The sequence below is a fragment of the Syngnathus floridae genome, chromosome 2 (assembly GCF_059516105.1).
Source record: "Syngnathus floridae isolate MCC-2025c chromosome 2, RoL_Sflo_1.0, whole genome shotgun sequence".
NCBI lineage: Eukaryota > Metazoa > Chordata > Actinopteri > Syngnathiformes > Syngnathidae > Syngnathus > Syngnathus floridae.
The window spans coordinates 1182501-1199481 of record NC_142414.1 but is presented as its reverse complement, the minus strand read 5'-3'; the positions used below and the strand labels follow the sequence as shown (position 1 = coordinate 1199481).

The 16981-nt window shown below is 45.1% G+C and overlaps 3 protein-coding genes across 12 annotated transcripts in view; 1 reads left to right on the top strand and 2 right to left on the bottom strand.

Annotated features, from left to right (window-relative positions):
• LOC148401247 (SRSF protein kinase 3-like) overlaps positions 1–4115 on the bottom strand; it is a 115505-nt gene extending 111390 nt beyond the window's left edge. For 2 of the 6 annotated variants that reach the window (XM_088368424.1, XM_088368427.1), the window contains exons 1-2: positions 3102–3524; positions 1508–1604 (exon numbers count right to left, since the gene is read on the bottom strand). Coding sequence is in view for 3 of the 6 variants with exons in the window: in XM_088368420.1 (XP_088224546.1) it covers positions 1508–1604; positions 2543–2594 (149 nt within the window). In the remaining 3 variants the exon portion in view is untranslated. Of the gene's footprint in view, positions 1–1507; positions 1605–2542; positions 3076–3101; positions 3525–4005 lie in introns of those variants that run through there. The other 4 variants (XM_088368423.1, XM_088368421.1, XM_088368420.1 and 1 more) reach the window with 4 other exon arrangements.
• Positions 1–16981, bottom strand: part of LOC148401245 (uncharacterized) — a 178280-nt gene that overhangs the window by 140693 nt on the left and 20606 nt on the right. The window lies entirely within an intron of this gene.
• On the top strand, positions 558–13683 carry LOC148401246 (sentrin-specific protease 2-like). 5 transcript variants are annotated; one of them, XM_088368431.1, is made up of 15 exons: positions 558–691; positions 8489–8687; positions 8877–8948; positions 9086–9318; positions 9669–9775; positions 10024–10192; positions 10384–11359; positions 11456–11574; positions 11714–11836; positions 12062–12127; positions 12255–12343; positions 12512–12617; positions 12848–12953; positions 13089–13150; positions 13277–13677. In XM_088368431.1, exons 5-15 carry the CDS (start codon positions 9690–9692, stop codon positions 13337–13339), a joined length of 1965 nt encoding a protein of 654 aa, XP_088224557.1. In that variant the 5' UTR covers positions 558–691; positions 8489–8687; positions 8877–8948; positions 9086–9318; positions 9669–9689; the 3' UTR covers positions 13340–13677. The 5 variants fall into 5 exon arrangements, with proteins under 5 accessions (XP_088224557.1, XP_088224555.1, XP_088224558.1 ...); XM_088368429.1 differs by having other exon boundaries at positions 8489–8691; XM_088368430.1 differs by lacking the exon at positions 558–691 and having other exon boundaries at positions 702–8691.

The window sequence follows — 16981 nt, the reverse complement described above, 5'->3', positions numbered from 1 at the left end:
AAAGATCTATTATATTCTGAACCATCTAAAATTAATCTCTGTTCCATAAAATTTATTTAAATTTTGTCACGGAAGGAACAGGCAGAAACAAGGAACAAGCTGGTACTGTCTGCCACACGGCAACGGCTTCCTCCTTTCAGTCAATCCGTGTGCAATCCGGCAGCAGGGGATGTTCACAGGGGTATAATTTGGAAAACCACTGGCCATACACCGTCGCGAGCTCTACGATCTGCATACCTTCGCATTTATGATTTCCAGTTTAATATTTATAGTCTTAGGAGACATACTGTTTTGACACTGCTAACGTGCCGAGCAGGGGCGGATCTAAGATTCTAGGATATCAGGGGCTTAGCCCAGATGCCGATTTATGTTTTCTGTCTATTTTGCTGCCTCACACATAAAACATTTTTTTTTGCACTTCAACTTACCACCAGTTCAAAGCATAGAAAGGCACAGAGAACCATCCTGTATCAGTGGCAGCGCACCCAATACGCGCACTATAAGTATTCGGCCTCGTGCGACGCGCATGACGTCATTATTGATTCTGCCGTGTGTTGTAGACAAGTAGCGCTGTATGGCTTGCAGCAGTGTGTCGTTGACTCGTAGCCGCAAAGATGTTGCAACATTTTGAATCGGAGAATGAAAAAAGAAAGGTGTTTATGACAATGAACAAAGACAACACAGCAGTCAGGTAAGCAAAGCAACGTAACCCCTTTCTTTAGATGGATAGGCTACCCATTGCCTTTGTTCTGTGGTTAATTTCGTATGGAACATGAGGGAAAATCTTGCACAATGCCGAGTTAAAACATGTCCAGGTCTTCGATACAGTCATTACGCAAATGCGTTGTAAACTAGGGTTCATTGTTAATGTTTTACTCTTGTTTTGAGAACCACCAGCTGACTAGTGTTTTGTTTAGCCTGTGCAACATAAGTCTGTGCAATTGAATCAACAGGGGAGAAAGTGTGAGAGAGGAAAGGGTGTTTTGTTGTCAAAGTTTTACTGTTGTTTCGAAAGTTATAGTAGTTGAGAACCATCAGCTGACCAGCCATTCGTTTAGCCAATGGAACTTCAGTGCAAACGAAACAACGGAGGAGGGAGTGTGAGAGAGAGGAAGGGGTAGTGTGTGTGTGTGTGTGTGTGTGTGTGTGTGTGTGTGTGTGTGTGTGTGTGTGTGTGTGTGTGTGTGTGCGCGTGTGCGTGTCACGCGTGCGTGTGTTTGTGTGTGTGTGTGTGTGTGTGTGTGTGTGTGTGTGTGTGTGTGTGTGTGTGTGTGTGTGTGTGTGTGTGTGCTTCTATTAATGGCTGGCCTGTCAAATAATCCTCTCTGAAATAAACTGGACACCAGCTAGCATAGGCTAGAAGAAGGGAGACTGGAGTCTGGACAACCTGACTAAGCTTAGCGCAGTTCATGTCCATGCAGTGGTGAGCTGTGCATGTCACATGTGCAATGAGTGCAGGGAGCACGCATCCATCTATAAATGAAGAGTCCACATGCATCTGTCTCACCATGTCTCCTCAGTGCGGACCCTGCGGTGCTTTTTGCCTCGCCGCCTGTGCTTCTTGTTTACGCAGACAGGGGTTTCACACGCAATCCCGGCTGATGCTGACAGACAGAAAAACAACAACATATGTTGTCATCAAAAAGCCATGAATGCATGGCTTCAACACACCATATTATGAGTTATTCAAATAACTATAGCAAAAAAACATGCTAACAAGTTTATCGAACCATCCGCGTAACTCCAAATCATTAAATCCAACAAAATCTTCATCCTCTGTATCACTTATAAATGACTCTGCTAACCGTGGAAGTACAAGATGCACTGCTTTGTCTTCTACGTGGCTTATCAGACTCATCCTCAGATGCAGTTCCAATTATTCCACAGGCCCAGAGCGCTCTCATGCGGTTAAGTGTGAAAAGAACATTTGTCGTGATATACTAATGTATTGATAATTTCACATATAAGTCGCTCCTGAGTATAAGTTGCACCCCCAGCCAAACTATGAAAAAAAATGGGACTTATAGCCCGGAAAATACCATGTACTATATACCTTTCAATATTGTGTTTGTGGAGTATGGGTTTAACAGCAAAATTCACCAATTTCTTATCCAACTCAGGGGACAGCCATTTTGCCACTTTCTGTTGACTGAAAATGACATTGTAGATGCCAATCGTAGGGCACACATAGATGAACAACCAATCACACTCACATTCGCATCCACCATGTCGCCCTGGATTTATTATTATTACCATTATTATTATTATGTACGCCTCTATTACACAGTTACGAGCCCCCCCCCCCCCCCCCCACACACACACACACACGAATGGTACTCTTCTGGAGACAATAAATAAGATTATAAAACGCAAAATTAAGAAACGATTGCGAGCTGCTGGCTGTACGAAGGGGTGTGCTCTGCCCCACAGCAGTGGACGAGTATTACATTCTTTATCTTAAAATGGCTTCCTTTAGTTAGAATCCCATGGTGGATTTGTGTGAGTTTAAACTCTTTGTTTTTGTTCTGTTGGTGGTCTCAACCTTGTTGCTTCTTTGTTATCTTCTTCTTCTTCGTCATCTTCTTTGTTGTCATCTACTTCGTTGTGTCATCTCTACTCTGTTTATAAGAGCACGAAGATGAATCAGCCGGAAGTAGCCATGGCAACTTACTTTGAAGAATAACACCAATAAGGAACACCATCAACTACTAGGATTGTACCTTTGGCTAAAGATGTCAGATTACAGTTCAGCTAAAATAAAACCAATAGCATAGTTATTTGGTGATGTTTCACCATCCTTATGCTGCAGTCGGCGACTAAACGCTCCCCTCCCCCGGATTGAAAATGTTCACTCTTTACTACACTGATAGCCCCCCCAAAAAATAAGCTAAACAGCAACGCCGTGAAAGGTGAACCGCAATATACCAAGGGAACACTGTAAAAGTGGAAGTGACATCAATGAGTGTCAAATGAACGTGTACTATTTTTGTGGTCGTGCAGCTCTTAAGCACTTAGCATGTTGACCTGCTCATGACCACATTAAATGCACGAGTGAATGAACATTAACTTCTGTAACCAGCACCCAATCCATTATACTTTACCTATGAGCATTGTGGATCCCAAGCAGGGCTGACAGTTATCCTCTACCTTTGTAAGCTCAACAGACTTGAGAGACAGTCCGACTTCTCTGGTGGTTCCTAGCGGCACCGGGTAAGAACTGGGTCCGGGTCTGAGCTGGTGAGTGGGGTGCACTGTCGGAGCAGCTGACGCTCTATTCTCAGCCTGTCAGACCTTCCCCTCTTTAACTCACGGCATGCCGTGGTGAACAGAGCATCTTTCCACAGTGGTTTGTTTGTTCCATAACTTCTTGGGTTATTCTTGGTGGGCTGCTCTTGAAGAGATTGATCACAGCTGAGAACAGCTGCTGACACCAAACACTTTAGCACAACATGAGCACTGGCCATGGAGCGAGAGAGAGAGAGAGAGAGAGAGAGAGAGAGAGAGAGAGAGAGAGAGCGAGAGAGAGCGAGAGAGAGAGAGAGAGAGAATAATAAGTAGACATGCACGTTAGTGTAATTTGACCTCAAAACAGTTTAGCCTTTATACTTCATCTTTATTGATGGACTCCGGGTCCAAGTAAAACAAGACAAAATAAAAACCACAAGTTTGAGACAGACAGCACTCAAAAAGCCCAACACACAGGAATGAGCATGCTAAAGTGCAATTCTTAGTTTAAAAAGCATGCAATTAAGTAGCCAATATTTTCAGAACATTCAAGTATGACCCATGAGTTGGGTGTAAACTGTAAGTCAGGGGTTCTGTGCATGGAGGTTGCTGATCACTGTCCAATTTTCTTAATAATATCCAAGAAACACATTGAGCTAACATCAAAATCTTCTAAATATGAGAACAGTTAATGTAACAAACACAGCTAAATTTAAGTCAGTGATCAGCAACCATCCATGGACCGATATCCTTCATTCTGTAGACCCACAAGAATCTTACACTTTGTTTTCACACTGTATCTCTCAAGGTTATGAACTGTGTTTTCCCCTTCGACTGGTGTCTTCCAAACCTCATTAACCCATTCAAACCATGGATAACGTCAGCCATCATCAAATCTGTAAATACCAAACATAGATTGTACAAAAAATATCTTTAGTCCAACACCATTTAATCATGCTCAATTGAATAACTATAGAAACAAATCAAATCATATTGTTAGAGGAGCTGAAACACATTATTACAACGAAGAGCTTTCTAAACATAAAAATGACATGACAATGTTGTGGAAAACAATTACCAACATGCTTACCAACATGGCATCCGTGTTTTGTGGTGAGATGCCGCTGGAGATGAACAGGTGTTGTGATTTGGTTCCCCCGTGAGATTTTGTTCCCCCTGCCGCGGGAGCGCGCACGCCTTGTTTGGAAAGCGAAAAACCCGATGCCGTACGGCGTCGTACAGCGTCAGCACTATGTTGTTTTCAATAAAAACATGAAGAATTCACGTTTGAGTCAGTCAATTTTAATTTTCATAAAGGATTATTCTCATTTGATTTATTTAAATTCATCCGCGTTCTGCCATTGAAGCGGGGTGCATTCAAAGACCAGTCGTACAGACGGAACACTCACTCACTTCACCAAAAAGCAACGATATACCGTATTTGCCGGTGTATAAGTCGACTCGGTGTATAAGTCGACCCCCTAAAATTCGACGGAAATTTACGATTTTATGATATATCCTTTGTATAAGTCGAGCTCAATTGTTGTATTATATTAAACTTCAAAATTCAATCAGAAATATGCGAAATTTATTGACGAAATGTGTTCAAATTACGGGAGGCCGTGCGCATGCGGCTGTTTATAAGCACCGCGGAGGAGATCGCGGAGCCTCATTCGACTTCCAGCGGCCGGCGAGCTCGCGCACGCCGCCCGGCACCACCGGGAGGCCGGAAATAGCTCCAAGCCGAGCGGATCGGCACTTTATAAGCACCGCGGAGGAGATCGCGGAGCCTCATTCGACTTCCAGCGGCCGGCGAGCTCGCGCACGCCGCCCGGCACAGCCGGGAGGCCGTGCGCACGCGCCGGGTGGCCGAAAATAGCTCCGGCCGAGCGGATCGGCACTTTATAAGCACCGCGGATGAAATCGCGGAGCCTCATTCGACTTCCAGCGGGCCGCGCACTCGTGCACGCCGCCCGGTTCAAATTTTCTAAGTGCCAACGGCTCTTGCGCCATAAAGAGTCCGCCTCGGTTGGTTCCCCATGTCGGCCAGAACAAGTGAAAATTCGGCCTCTTCCCCTGGAAGTCTGGCCAAGTTTGCCGAATATTTTCTAAGTGCCAACGACTCAACCGCCGTAAAGTGTCCGCCTCGGCTGGTTCCCCATGTCGGCCACCACAAGTGAAAATTCGGCCTCTTCCCCTGGAAGTCTGGCCAAGTTTGGCAAATATTTTCAAAGTGCGAACGACTCAACCGCCGTAAAGTGTCCGCCTCGGCTGGTTCCCCGTGTCGGCCACCACAAGTGAAAATTCGGCCTCTTCCCCTGGAAGTCCGGCCAAGTTTGACGAATATTTTCTAAGTGCCAACGACTCAACCGCCGTAAAGTGTCCGCCTCGGCTGGTTCCTCCGGTCGGCCAGAACAAGTGAAAATTCGGCCTCTTCCCCTGGAAGTCTGGCCAAGTTTGGCGAATATTTTCTAAGTGCCAACGACGTTCATTTAGACATGGCGATTGAATGTTTACGTACCAGTAGTTATTGTCGTTGCTTGACGCGCGATGACTCGCACATTCGCTCAATACCCAGTACTTCCCCCTAGCAGTCATCGTAGCTGCCTGGCTTTCGATGTCCGTTATTGAGGTGAGAATATTTGAAATTGTTGCTGAGGATGCGTGTTAATGCGACGAACGCTTTATAATGATTCAGTTTCTCGCTGTTTGATGAGCCTGACGGACGCACACCCACGCACAATGAGATGCATGAGAAACGGCCTTGGTTACCATCACATTTGAAGCGATGAATACGAAGTTAAATTTTATGACTCGGTGTATAAGTCGAGGTCGATTTTTTTCGGTCGATTTTGGATCGAAAAAGGTCGACCAATACACCGGCAAATACGGTAATTACGTGAGCTCTTTGCATAAACCTCGATGCAAAGAAACTCCTCCTTTTGGGTACCGTTACATGCTACAAGGAGAATATATTACAAAGGAGACTTTATTCTTAAATGTGATCATCATTCATCCATCCATTTTATTACTCAGGTATTTTCAAAGCAAATTAATATTGTTGCATTTATTAATTTGCTTTAAAATGACATCGCAATATAATTAAAAGCTGACACTATAGCAATGTCAAACGTGTTCATTTAAGAAAAAGCCACACACGTTTTGTGATCAAATCTTTCATAACGAGAATGATTTGAGTGAATTGATTTGAATGAATAATTGAAGAAATTTCAGTTCTAAAGGCTCCTTTTGTCCCAAGCAAAGTGAAAGGTGGTGGGATAAAAATTGTAACAGGAACGCTATAAAAAATGTCAAGCTGTGAATATTTGTGCCCCCCTCCCATTTTGAGAACGGTGAGTCCTGGACATCGACTGGCTTTTTTTCTGTCTTCCTGGGGGTCTGCTTAGGTAGTGTGGCAAATTTGAACAGGTTCCCTCATTCCTAGCCCAAGTTACAGGGGGGGAACATATCCTCACGGGTGCCCCGTGAGGATATGTCCCCCCCCCCCCTTATTTTGAGAACGGTGAGTCCTAGACTCCAACTGTTTTTTTTTCTGTCTACCTGGGGGTCTGCTCAGGTAGTGTGGCAAATTCTAACAGGTTCCCTCATTCCTAGCCCAAGTTACAGGGGGGGAACATATCCTCACGGCGGCCCCGTGAGGATATGTTCCCCCCCTTATTTTGAGAACAGTGAGTCCTAGACTCCAACTGTTTTTTTTCTGTTTTCCTGGGGGTCTGCTTAGGTAGTGTGGCAAATTTGAACAGGTTCCCCTCATTCCTAGCCCAAGTTACAGGGGGGGAACATATCCTCACGGGCGCCCCATGAGGATATGTTTCCCCCCTTATTTTGAGAACGGTGAGTCCTAGACTCCAACTGGTTTTTTTTTCTGTCTTCCTGGGGGTCTGCTTAGGTAGTGTGGCAAATTGGAACAGGTTCCCTCATTCCTAGCCCAAGTTACAGGGGGGGAACATATCCTCACGGCGGCCCGTCATTGATAATTTTGCAAGATATAATTCAATAAACAGTACTAATACGGACAGACCTTGAGTCAGTAGTCCAAGTTACAGAGAATATGTTCCCCCCCATTTAAAACGGTGTAAATGTAAATAAATGATTTGTGCACTGATAACTTTACAATATTGGATGTTAAATAAATAAATAAACAAATAGATAATAATGTTTTCTTGGTTTCTTGGTTGGTCAAACAATATTGTCTTGAATTCAAACTTGTCACCGAAGCACCCATTTTACCCCACTTTGTAAGTGCGCATTTCATGTCATTTCGCCATTTGTTTTCTGACAACAATACGCTGCCGCACAATGGACCCAACTATTTACCAACAAATTCATCCATCCATCCATTTTCTGAACCGCTTAGTCCCCACGGGGGTCGCGGGCGTGCTGGAGCCTATCCCAGCCGTCATCGGGCAGTAGGCGGGGGACACCCTGAACCGGTTGCCAGCCAATCGCAGGGCACACAGAGACAGACAACCATTCGCACCCACACTCACACCTAGGGACAATTTGGAGTCTTCAATTGGCCTACCGAGCATGTTTTTGGAATGTGGGAGGAAACCGGAGTGCCCGGAGAAAACCCACGCGGGCCCGGGGAGAACATGCAAACTCCACACAGGGAGGGCCGGAGGTGGCGTCGAACCCGCACCCTCCTAACTGTAAGGCGGACGTGCTACCCAGTGCGCCACCGAGCCGCCAACAAATTATTGCCTACAAAACAAAACGTGAATACCCAAATGGTATTACGAAGAAGTATGTATTGAGAAGAAAAGCTTCTTTTTACGACGTTGAGGGTAAGATACACAACGTACATAAATCAAGCAAATTAGATCCAGAGACGCACCAAAAATTCACATTGCAGAACCTGCTAATTTCTACACTAACGTCAGAAACTTAAGTTTTAGAGTAATTACTCTATAACACAAATAATTGACTTATAAAATGTTGAATGCAATATACATAACACACCTCACTATGAAGGAAATTGTTGAATTTGTTGAGTGCAACTCAAGCTAAAGTTTTTTTCAAGTAACTATTTGTAGATCTATTGAGTAAATATTTGATAAATTATCAAACTAAAGTAACATATTTGGTTGTAGACCCATTGAGTGAACATTTGATATATTATGAAACTGTTTTGTTTTTTTTGTCCAAGTAGCAAATTTGCAATTAGGTGTATTGAGTGAGTACTTCATGAATTACCACAAGTATGGTGCTAATTCAACGTTTTATTTTTACTTCGACTCAGGAGGGGAGCTGTATTATTGCCGCCAAAAAGGCACAGGCCAGGCAGTCCAAGTGAAGGTTGTCTGTGGTGCTGAAGAGGCAAATGAAATTTTCAAGAGTTTTCATGCCAGCTCGGCAGGGGCACACGCCGGGCAAAATAAAACAAGACACAGCATCTCTCTGAGATATTACTGGCCAGCGATGTCTGTTGACATTAATGAGTTGGTATGTAAACAATACAAAAAGAGTATAATTATTTGTTCATTTTTTTAAGCCTGCAAACATAATGAATGAAACTATTCCTTTGTATCTTTAGCAAACAATTCAAAATGATTATCTAAGATCTTCCTCTTCTTTTTGCATGCATTTATTAACAATGACTACTTTTCCACAAAATTTGTCATTGTCAGGTGTCCCAGTGCACCGAATGTCAGGCAGCCGGCATATCAATAAAAAGCCCAACAGAGGTCATGCCTATACAGGTCAGTTAATCCAAATAATGTTCTCTATATTGACCCAAGGTCTATATAGTATTTTGTATGTGGCATACTTTATATAACTATTTTTCTCAGCAACATCAGTTTGACACAATTTGTTTTTATAAATATTTATTTATTAGGTGTCTCAGCCATTTGAACTCTTGGGGATGGACCTCATTGGCAAACTGGCTCAGACAAAAGATGGATACCAATATATTTGCGTGATGGTCGATTATTTCACAAAATGACCTCAAGCCTATCCATTGAGGTCGAAGTCTGCTGCTGATGTTACCGCCTGTATCCTAAAATTTGTCTACCAATTTGAGTCGCAAAAAGGATCTTGACAGATCAAGGCAAAGAATTTGTCAATGCAGTAAGTACTACAGTGTTTGGCACAAATTATCTTCATCATAGCTGTCAAATACAAGTCCCTGAGGGCATATCTGGCCTGCAACTTTATTTTGTGTGGCCAATGAAAGCAACGAAAGGATGTCGAACTTCATAAAATAGCTGGAGTAAAATAAAAATAAAAAAACGTTTCTTACCGCTCATTGTATTTTGTCCGTGTTTTGTGACTGTTGCACTTGTGGGTGTTGTATTTTCCTTCTGTGTATTTGTGATGCAAAGCCAGTGTAGTGATGATGTTAAGCTCACATTCTCAAACACTATTTCACTGCAAAATTGCCCAACTCAATTACTTATTCTTTCCCCTGGCAATTGCAGATCAACAAGAGAGTATGTGAAATGCTTGACATAAAAAGAAGCCTTTGCTCACCATACCACCCTCAAACTAATGGGTTGGTGGAAAAATTAAATGGGACAATTCAAAGGTGAGTATACTTCATTTGCCCACATTAATCTTTGACAATTTCTTGTTATGATGTCGCTCATGAGTTTGTTTTTGTTTTCAAGGCACTTTCAAAGTAAATAACATGCACTATAAAAACTGTTAGGTCAGAAAAAACACATTTTGGTTTAAAAATTGTCATTGGAGTCATTTATATACAATTCTCCAAAATTAATAAAAAAACAACAACACTGTCACCAGCGCAATTTTAAAACTGATTTTGTTTTTTAGAGCTCTGAGCAAAGTGGTTTGTCAGCATCCAGAAAGCTGGGATGAATATTTGGATGCAGTTATGTTTGGTTTGCGGACCAAAAAACAAATGACAACAAAGTACTCGCCTTACTTTCTAATGTTCGGCAGAGAGGCACGCTACCCCATTCAAGTGCCAGAACACTACGAGGTAAGATTTTTGGCACATCAAGATCCATGATCCATTACAAGGATATACAGTATCATGGAGAAGTTTTTATACGATCAAGGGCAATTTGCTTGTTGAATTTCTTTAGGTACATCTTAATTGTAAAACACAAATATAAAACTAAAACTTGTTGACACTTTAATCATGACAGCAAATGTTTGCCTTTTCTGAAGGTTGATGGCACTGTGGAGGATGTGGTGGGGATGGAAGTTATGGCACAAAACCATAACGAACAAGACCAACTATTTGAGCAAGTTAGAGAGCACATTAGAAAAGCGCAGGAAAAAACAAGGCACCCAAAAACAATCTCAGGGACACCACCAACTGTACACATAGGAGATCTTGTTCTAAGACAAAATATCAGGTCTCAACAAAGAAAGGGAGGAAAATTGAACCCCAATTTTTTGGGGCCATACAAAATTGTGGCGATTGAGGGTAAGACAGCTGACCTCCAGGATGAGAATGGAGCCTTGGTCCCCAAAATAAACATTGACCACCTAAAACCATACAAAGAAAATAAACAAAGAGTGCCTCATAGGTATGAAAACAAAAAAGGAGCATCCTCCTGGATGACACAGTCACCATCCCCACCAGCCTCAGCACTTCCAGCCACTGCTCCTCCAGCCACTGCTCCTCCCGTCGCAGCTCCTCCAAACACCGCTTCCTCTCCCGCTGCTCCACCAGCCGCAGCTCCTCCAAGCACCGCTCCCTCTGCCATTGCTCCACCAGCCTCAGCACTTCCAGCCACTGTTCCTCCAGCCACTGCTCCTCCCACCGCAGCTCCTCCAACCACCGCTTCCTCTCCCACTGCTCCACCAGCCGCAGCTCCTCCAAGCACCGCTCCCTCTGCCACTGCTCCTCCAGCCTCAGCTCCTCCAGCCACTGCCCCCTCTGCCACTGCTCCTCCCGCCGCAGCTCCTCCAACCACCGCTCCCTCTCTCACTGCTCCACCAGCCGCAGCTCCTCCAAGCACCGCTCCCGCTGCCACTGCTCCTCTAGCCTCAGCTCCTCCAGTCACCACCCCCTCTGCCACTGCTCCTTCAGCCACAGCTCCTCCAGCCACGGCTCCCTTTTCCCCTGCTCTTAATACCGCCACACCACCACGACTGTCTTTGACTTTTAGACAAACGAGGGAAAATGCGGACAAATGTAAGATGTATTCATGATAAAACTGTTAACATATTAAAACATACATTATGGATATGTGGCACATTTTGAGGTATTGTCCTGACTTATTTTTGGCAGACGTTCAAGATGCCTGGAAGGGAAAGCACGTCCATGTTCTCCTATCAAAAATCGGAGCGTACAAATTGTTCTTTTGGGACATTATGAACGTTGGACCCAAATCTGAGCTGGAATCGGAGGTAAAATTATGTTTTCATATCTGAAACTTAGGTTTCTCGGTTTGACTGTTTTGTTTCAAGTCTTAATTGGCAGCACTGTATGTTTTTTGGGGGGTGGGAAATATTTTCTGTTTCAATTTGTTTGCCGTTTCAATTACAGGTTATAAACGCGTACCTCCTGTTGTTGGTGAACAAACGCAACCAAATCAGCGTGGAAAAGGTTTCCTATATTGACTCATTTGCAATGACTAATTTATGGAATGGAAAGAGCCAGAGACTCAAGGTCTGTCTGTATTAGTACTGTTTATTGAATTATATCTTGCAAAATTATCAATGAAGTTAAGAAGTTAAATGTCTTAATATTGTTGCCGGGCCAATTAGTGGTCCAACAACGTTATTAAGACATTATAACAATTTTATTAAAAAACTCAATTGGCATTAATTTTGTTCTTTACACATTTTATTGAAATTATTGACAGACGTATTTTTTTCTTCTGTTTATTTTTAGATCAACCCGGTGGAATACAAACTTATTGTTGGCATTGTCAATGAGCATAATCATTGGAAGCTGGCGGTAAAGAAATGTTTTAATGCCACAAGAGGGAGTAACATTACAGCAAAAAATATATAGTTATGTGCAAAATGTTTGATAATTCATGCATATGAATAATAAAACCTCATATTTTGTGTTTAAAATATAGGCAATCATGCCAGGAGAAAAAAGGTCCTTACTGCTTGATGCTCTTGGTGAGTCTCAAATGGACATTAAAAAATGCCTGGAATCAACCCGGTAAGCACAGCTTCTAAAAGTCAGAGTTCTATTGTGATATCAACATTTAACTGAAGATGTGCGCTTTCTTTTGAAAGTGGACTAGATTTTTGTTTTTATCAATACAAATTATGTAACTGACGGATAAAACTTGAAATTTGTGTTTATGTGCTGGCTCTTATATTTCAGGGCGTTCATAAGCAAAAAAGGGTGCAATGTTTCCAGGTGGACTTGTGGCACTGTCCCCCATCCCAGGCAACAAGATTCAACCTCTTGTGGTGTCTTTGCTTTGAAAGTATGCATTTGATTTACAGACTATATTTACCAAACTCATATCACTCAATTATGCAAAAACTTAATCAAACATTACTCAAAACAAAAAAACTAATTTAGAGTTCATACAACAAAGGACTAAAACTAATTATTGTCTGACAGTAGAATTTTTTGTACGATATATAGGCTAAAGATGGCAAACATTTAAGGCATCCTTTATGCACTGTCAACATCTGACATTGTCTTTTTCAGTTTGCAGAACATCTTCTTTCAAATGAAGAAATAGATTTCTCAGCAAAGGCACACGATATAAATAGGTACAGGCTGCAAATTGCCACCACACTTCTATTAGAGACTGGTAAGTAATATGCACCCAAGAGATGTTATTGCCACCCAAAGAATGGTCCTGACTGTGCTATCAATGCTATATACAACTCAGTTAAGTTTTACACAGGGAAGTACGATAGCAATTCTTCTGTCTTTGTTTTCACAGATGATTTATCTGACTTGTGCTTTGTTTGTGGGGAAGCTACACATGACACAGACGACAGATGGGTGATTATGTCAGGTCTTGTTAACTAATGCATGTGATGATTAAGAAATATGTTGAATTACACATGCGTTGTAAATTATTGTAAATGTGCTGCATTGTATGATCTTGCTTTTTTCTTTGTTTACCAGATTCAGTGTGACGAGTGTTGCAGGTGGTTCCATCTTGTATGTGTCGGGGAGCCTCCAACCTAAGGCTCTTTTTTGTGTACAGCATGTACAGAAATTAAATGCTAAATATTTGAAGCTTTCTTGAAGACCATTTTGCTTTTTTTTTATATTTTTTTTTTATTTTTTTATTTTATTATTTTAAAAAAATATTTTTTTTTTCTTAATAAAGTTTAAAGTCATTATTTTTGATGTATATTATCTGATAAAGAAACAAAGTTGTTTGACCAAAATAAGGCCAAAGACATTGATAAAGTGCAGTAATAACAGTATCACTGCACAAATCATCAGAAAAAAACAGTTGGAGTCTAGGACTCACCGTTCTCAAAATGAGGGGGGGGGGAACATATCCTCACGGGCCTCCGTGAGTAATAAAATGGATGGATGAATGATGATCACAATTAAGAATAAAGTCTCCTTTGTAATATATACTCCTTGTAGCATGTAACGGTACCCAAAAGGAGGAGTTTCTTTGCATCGAGGTTTATGCAAAGAGCTCACGTAATTATATCGTTGCTTTTTGGTGAAGTGAGTGAGTGTTCCATCTGTACGACTGGTCTTTGAATGCACCCCGCTTCAATGGCAGAACGCGGATGAGTTTAAAGAAATCAAATGAGAATAATCCTTTATAAAAATTAAAATTGACTGACGCAAACGTGAATTCTTCATGTTTTTATTGAAAACAACATAGTGCTGACGCCGTACGACGCCGTACGGCATCGGTTTTTCGCTTTCCAAACAAGGCGTGCGCGCTCCCGCGGCAGGGGGAACAAAATCTCACGGGGGAACCAAATCGAGCACAACACCTGGCGGCGTGCGTGAGCGCGCCGGCGTCCGGATGTCGAAAAAGGCTCCACGATCTCCTCCGCGGTGCTTATAAACAGCCGATCCGCTCGGCGGGAGCTATTTCCGGCCACGTGGCGCGTGTGCGCGGCCTCCCAGATGTGCCGGGCGGCGAGCACGAGTGCGCCGGCAGCTGGAAGTCGAATGAGGCTCCGCGATCTCCTCCGCGGTGCTTATAAACAGCCGATCCGCTCGGCCGGAGCTATTTTCGGCCACTTGGCGCATTCGCACGGCCCCCCGGATGTGCCGGGCGGCGTGCGCGAGTGCGCCGGCCGCTGGAAGTCGAATGAGGCTCCGCGATCTCCTCCGCGGTGCTTATAAACAGCCGATCCGCTCGGCCGGAGCTATTTTCGGCCACTTGACGCGTGCGCACGGCCTCCCGGATGTGCCGGGTGGCGTGCGCGAGCTCGCCGGCTGCTGGAAGTCGAATGAGGCTCTGTTAGGGTTTTCCAGGTTATCTTTATCATAGGATTATGTTGGAATGTAGACTATAATGATTAACCAATCTTGTCTTGCTCTCACAACGCAGTAAAATAAAGTGGTTGAATTCTCTGCTTGATTGACCAGCTGCAGAGGAAGCAATCAAAGTTGTTCTGTTTCCCACAACATTGTAAAACACCCCCTGCTCTGATCTTACCAGAGGCCGGGGGTTCACCAAACCTGTCAACTCTCAACCCCCACTCTGTTTCTCTTAATAAATATCCTCTCGCAGGAAGGAGAGTTCAGACTTCCATTCGAACGTCGCTGCGCGCACAGCGACGAATGGACTCTCCACCTGCAGGTGTCTAAAAGGACTTACTTGCCTCCCGTGTGGTTCTTGCAAGATAAGTTGGAGTGAGCAAATCTCTAACAGGCTCCGCGATCTCCTCGCGGTGCTTATAAACAGCCGATCCGCTCGGCGGGAGCTATTTCTGGCCGCTTGGCGCGAGCGCACGGCCTCCCGGATGTGCAGGGCGGCGTGCGCGAGCTCGCCGGCCGCTGGAAGTCGAATGAGGCTCCGCAATTTCATCCGCGGTGGTTATAAAGTGCCGATCCGCTCGGCGGGAGCTATTTTCGGCCACTTGGCGCGTGCGCACGGGTGTGCCGGGCGGCGTGCGCGAGCTCGCCGCGCGGCGTGCGTGAGCTCGCCGGCCGCTGGAAATCGAATGAGGCTCCGCGATCTCCTCCGCGGTGCTTATAAGCACTGCTCGCCGCTTGTGGAGTTTGTGATCATTAAGTGCCGTCCTTTTTATCTGCCGAGGGAATTTACCGCGATTCTGCTCGTCGCGGTTTACATCCCGCCTTCCAACATCGAAGGAGACAGGATCGCGGCGCTTGGTGAACTGTACCAGGCTGTCAGTGAACAGCAAACAGCGCACCCGGACGGTTTCACCATCTTCGCTGGAGACTTCAATCATGCTAACCTGAAGTCTGTTTTCCCGAGGCTTCACCAGCATGTTCCTTTTCCGACATGTGGAGACAGCTTCCTGGACCTAGTCTACTCGGCGCAAATGGGAGCTTTCAAAGCCACCCCCCTCCCCCATCTGGGGCTTTCTGACCATCTCACCGTTTTGCTTTTGCCTGCATACAGACAATTGGTAAAGGCATCCAGGCCGGTTCGGAGGCAGGTTCGAGTGTGGCCTGAGGGTGCCTCCGATGCACTTCGTGACTGCTTCGACACCACTGACTGGGACTTGTTTAAGCAGGCAGCCACCTACAACGATTGGACGGACATAGAGGAGTATACTGACTCTGTTACCTCTTACATCACGAAGTGCATCGGTGATGTGACTTGCTCGAAATCCGTCGTCACTCGCGCGAACTGGAAGCCGTGGCTGATGGGGGCTGTCCTCGGACTGTTGAGGGCCAGGGACAAGGCTTTCAGAGCGGGGGATGAGGCTGGCTTGAGGACAGCGAGGGCCGACCTGTCCCGAGGCATCAAAGAAGCGAAGAAGGCGTTCTCGTGCAAGGTCTCCACCCACTTCAAGGACAGCAAGGACGTACGTAGCCTTTGGCGGGGCATTCAGACCATCACGGACTACAAGCCCGCGCCGAGGAGCTGTGAGGGCGACGTCCGTCTGCTGAACGATCTGAACCGCTTCTTTGCTCGCTTCGACGCCCAGAACAGCACTTGCCCGCTGAAGACCACTCCCCCCCCACACGAGCAGCCCCTGCGCCTCTCTGCCGACGGTGTGAGGAGGGCGCTTGCCGCTATTGACACCCGTATGGCGGCGGGCCCTGACAACATCCCGGGTCGAGCGCTGAAGGACTGCGCTGGGGAGCTGTCGGGTGTCTTCACGGACATCTTTAACGTTTCCCTGCAGCAGGCCATCGTCCCCTCGTGTTTCAAGGCTGCCACCATCGTTTCTGTGCCGAAGAAACCTGCACCGTCCTGCTTCAATGACTACCGCCCCGTGGCACTGACGCCCATCATCATGAAGTGCTTTGAGCGGCTGGTCATGGAGCACATCAAGTCCGTTCTCCCCCCCACCATTGACCCTTTCCAGTTTGCGTACCGTGCCAAGCGGTCCTCTGAGGATGCCATCTGCTCTGCCCTCCACTCGGCCCTCACCCACCTGGAGAGAAAGGACTCATATGTGAGGTTGCTGTTTGTGGACTTAAGCTCTGCCTTCAACACCATTGTGCCGCAGCGACTCATCTGCAAACTCGACGAGCTGGGCCTCAGTACCTCCCTCTGCAACTGGCTACTGGACTTCCTCTGTCAGAGGCCTCAGGTGGTGCGTGTTGGCGACAAGATCTCCGCCAGCATCACGCTGAGCACGGGGGCCCCCCAGGGCTGCGTGCTCAGTCCATTGCTCTTCACCCTGCTGACGCATGACTGCACTG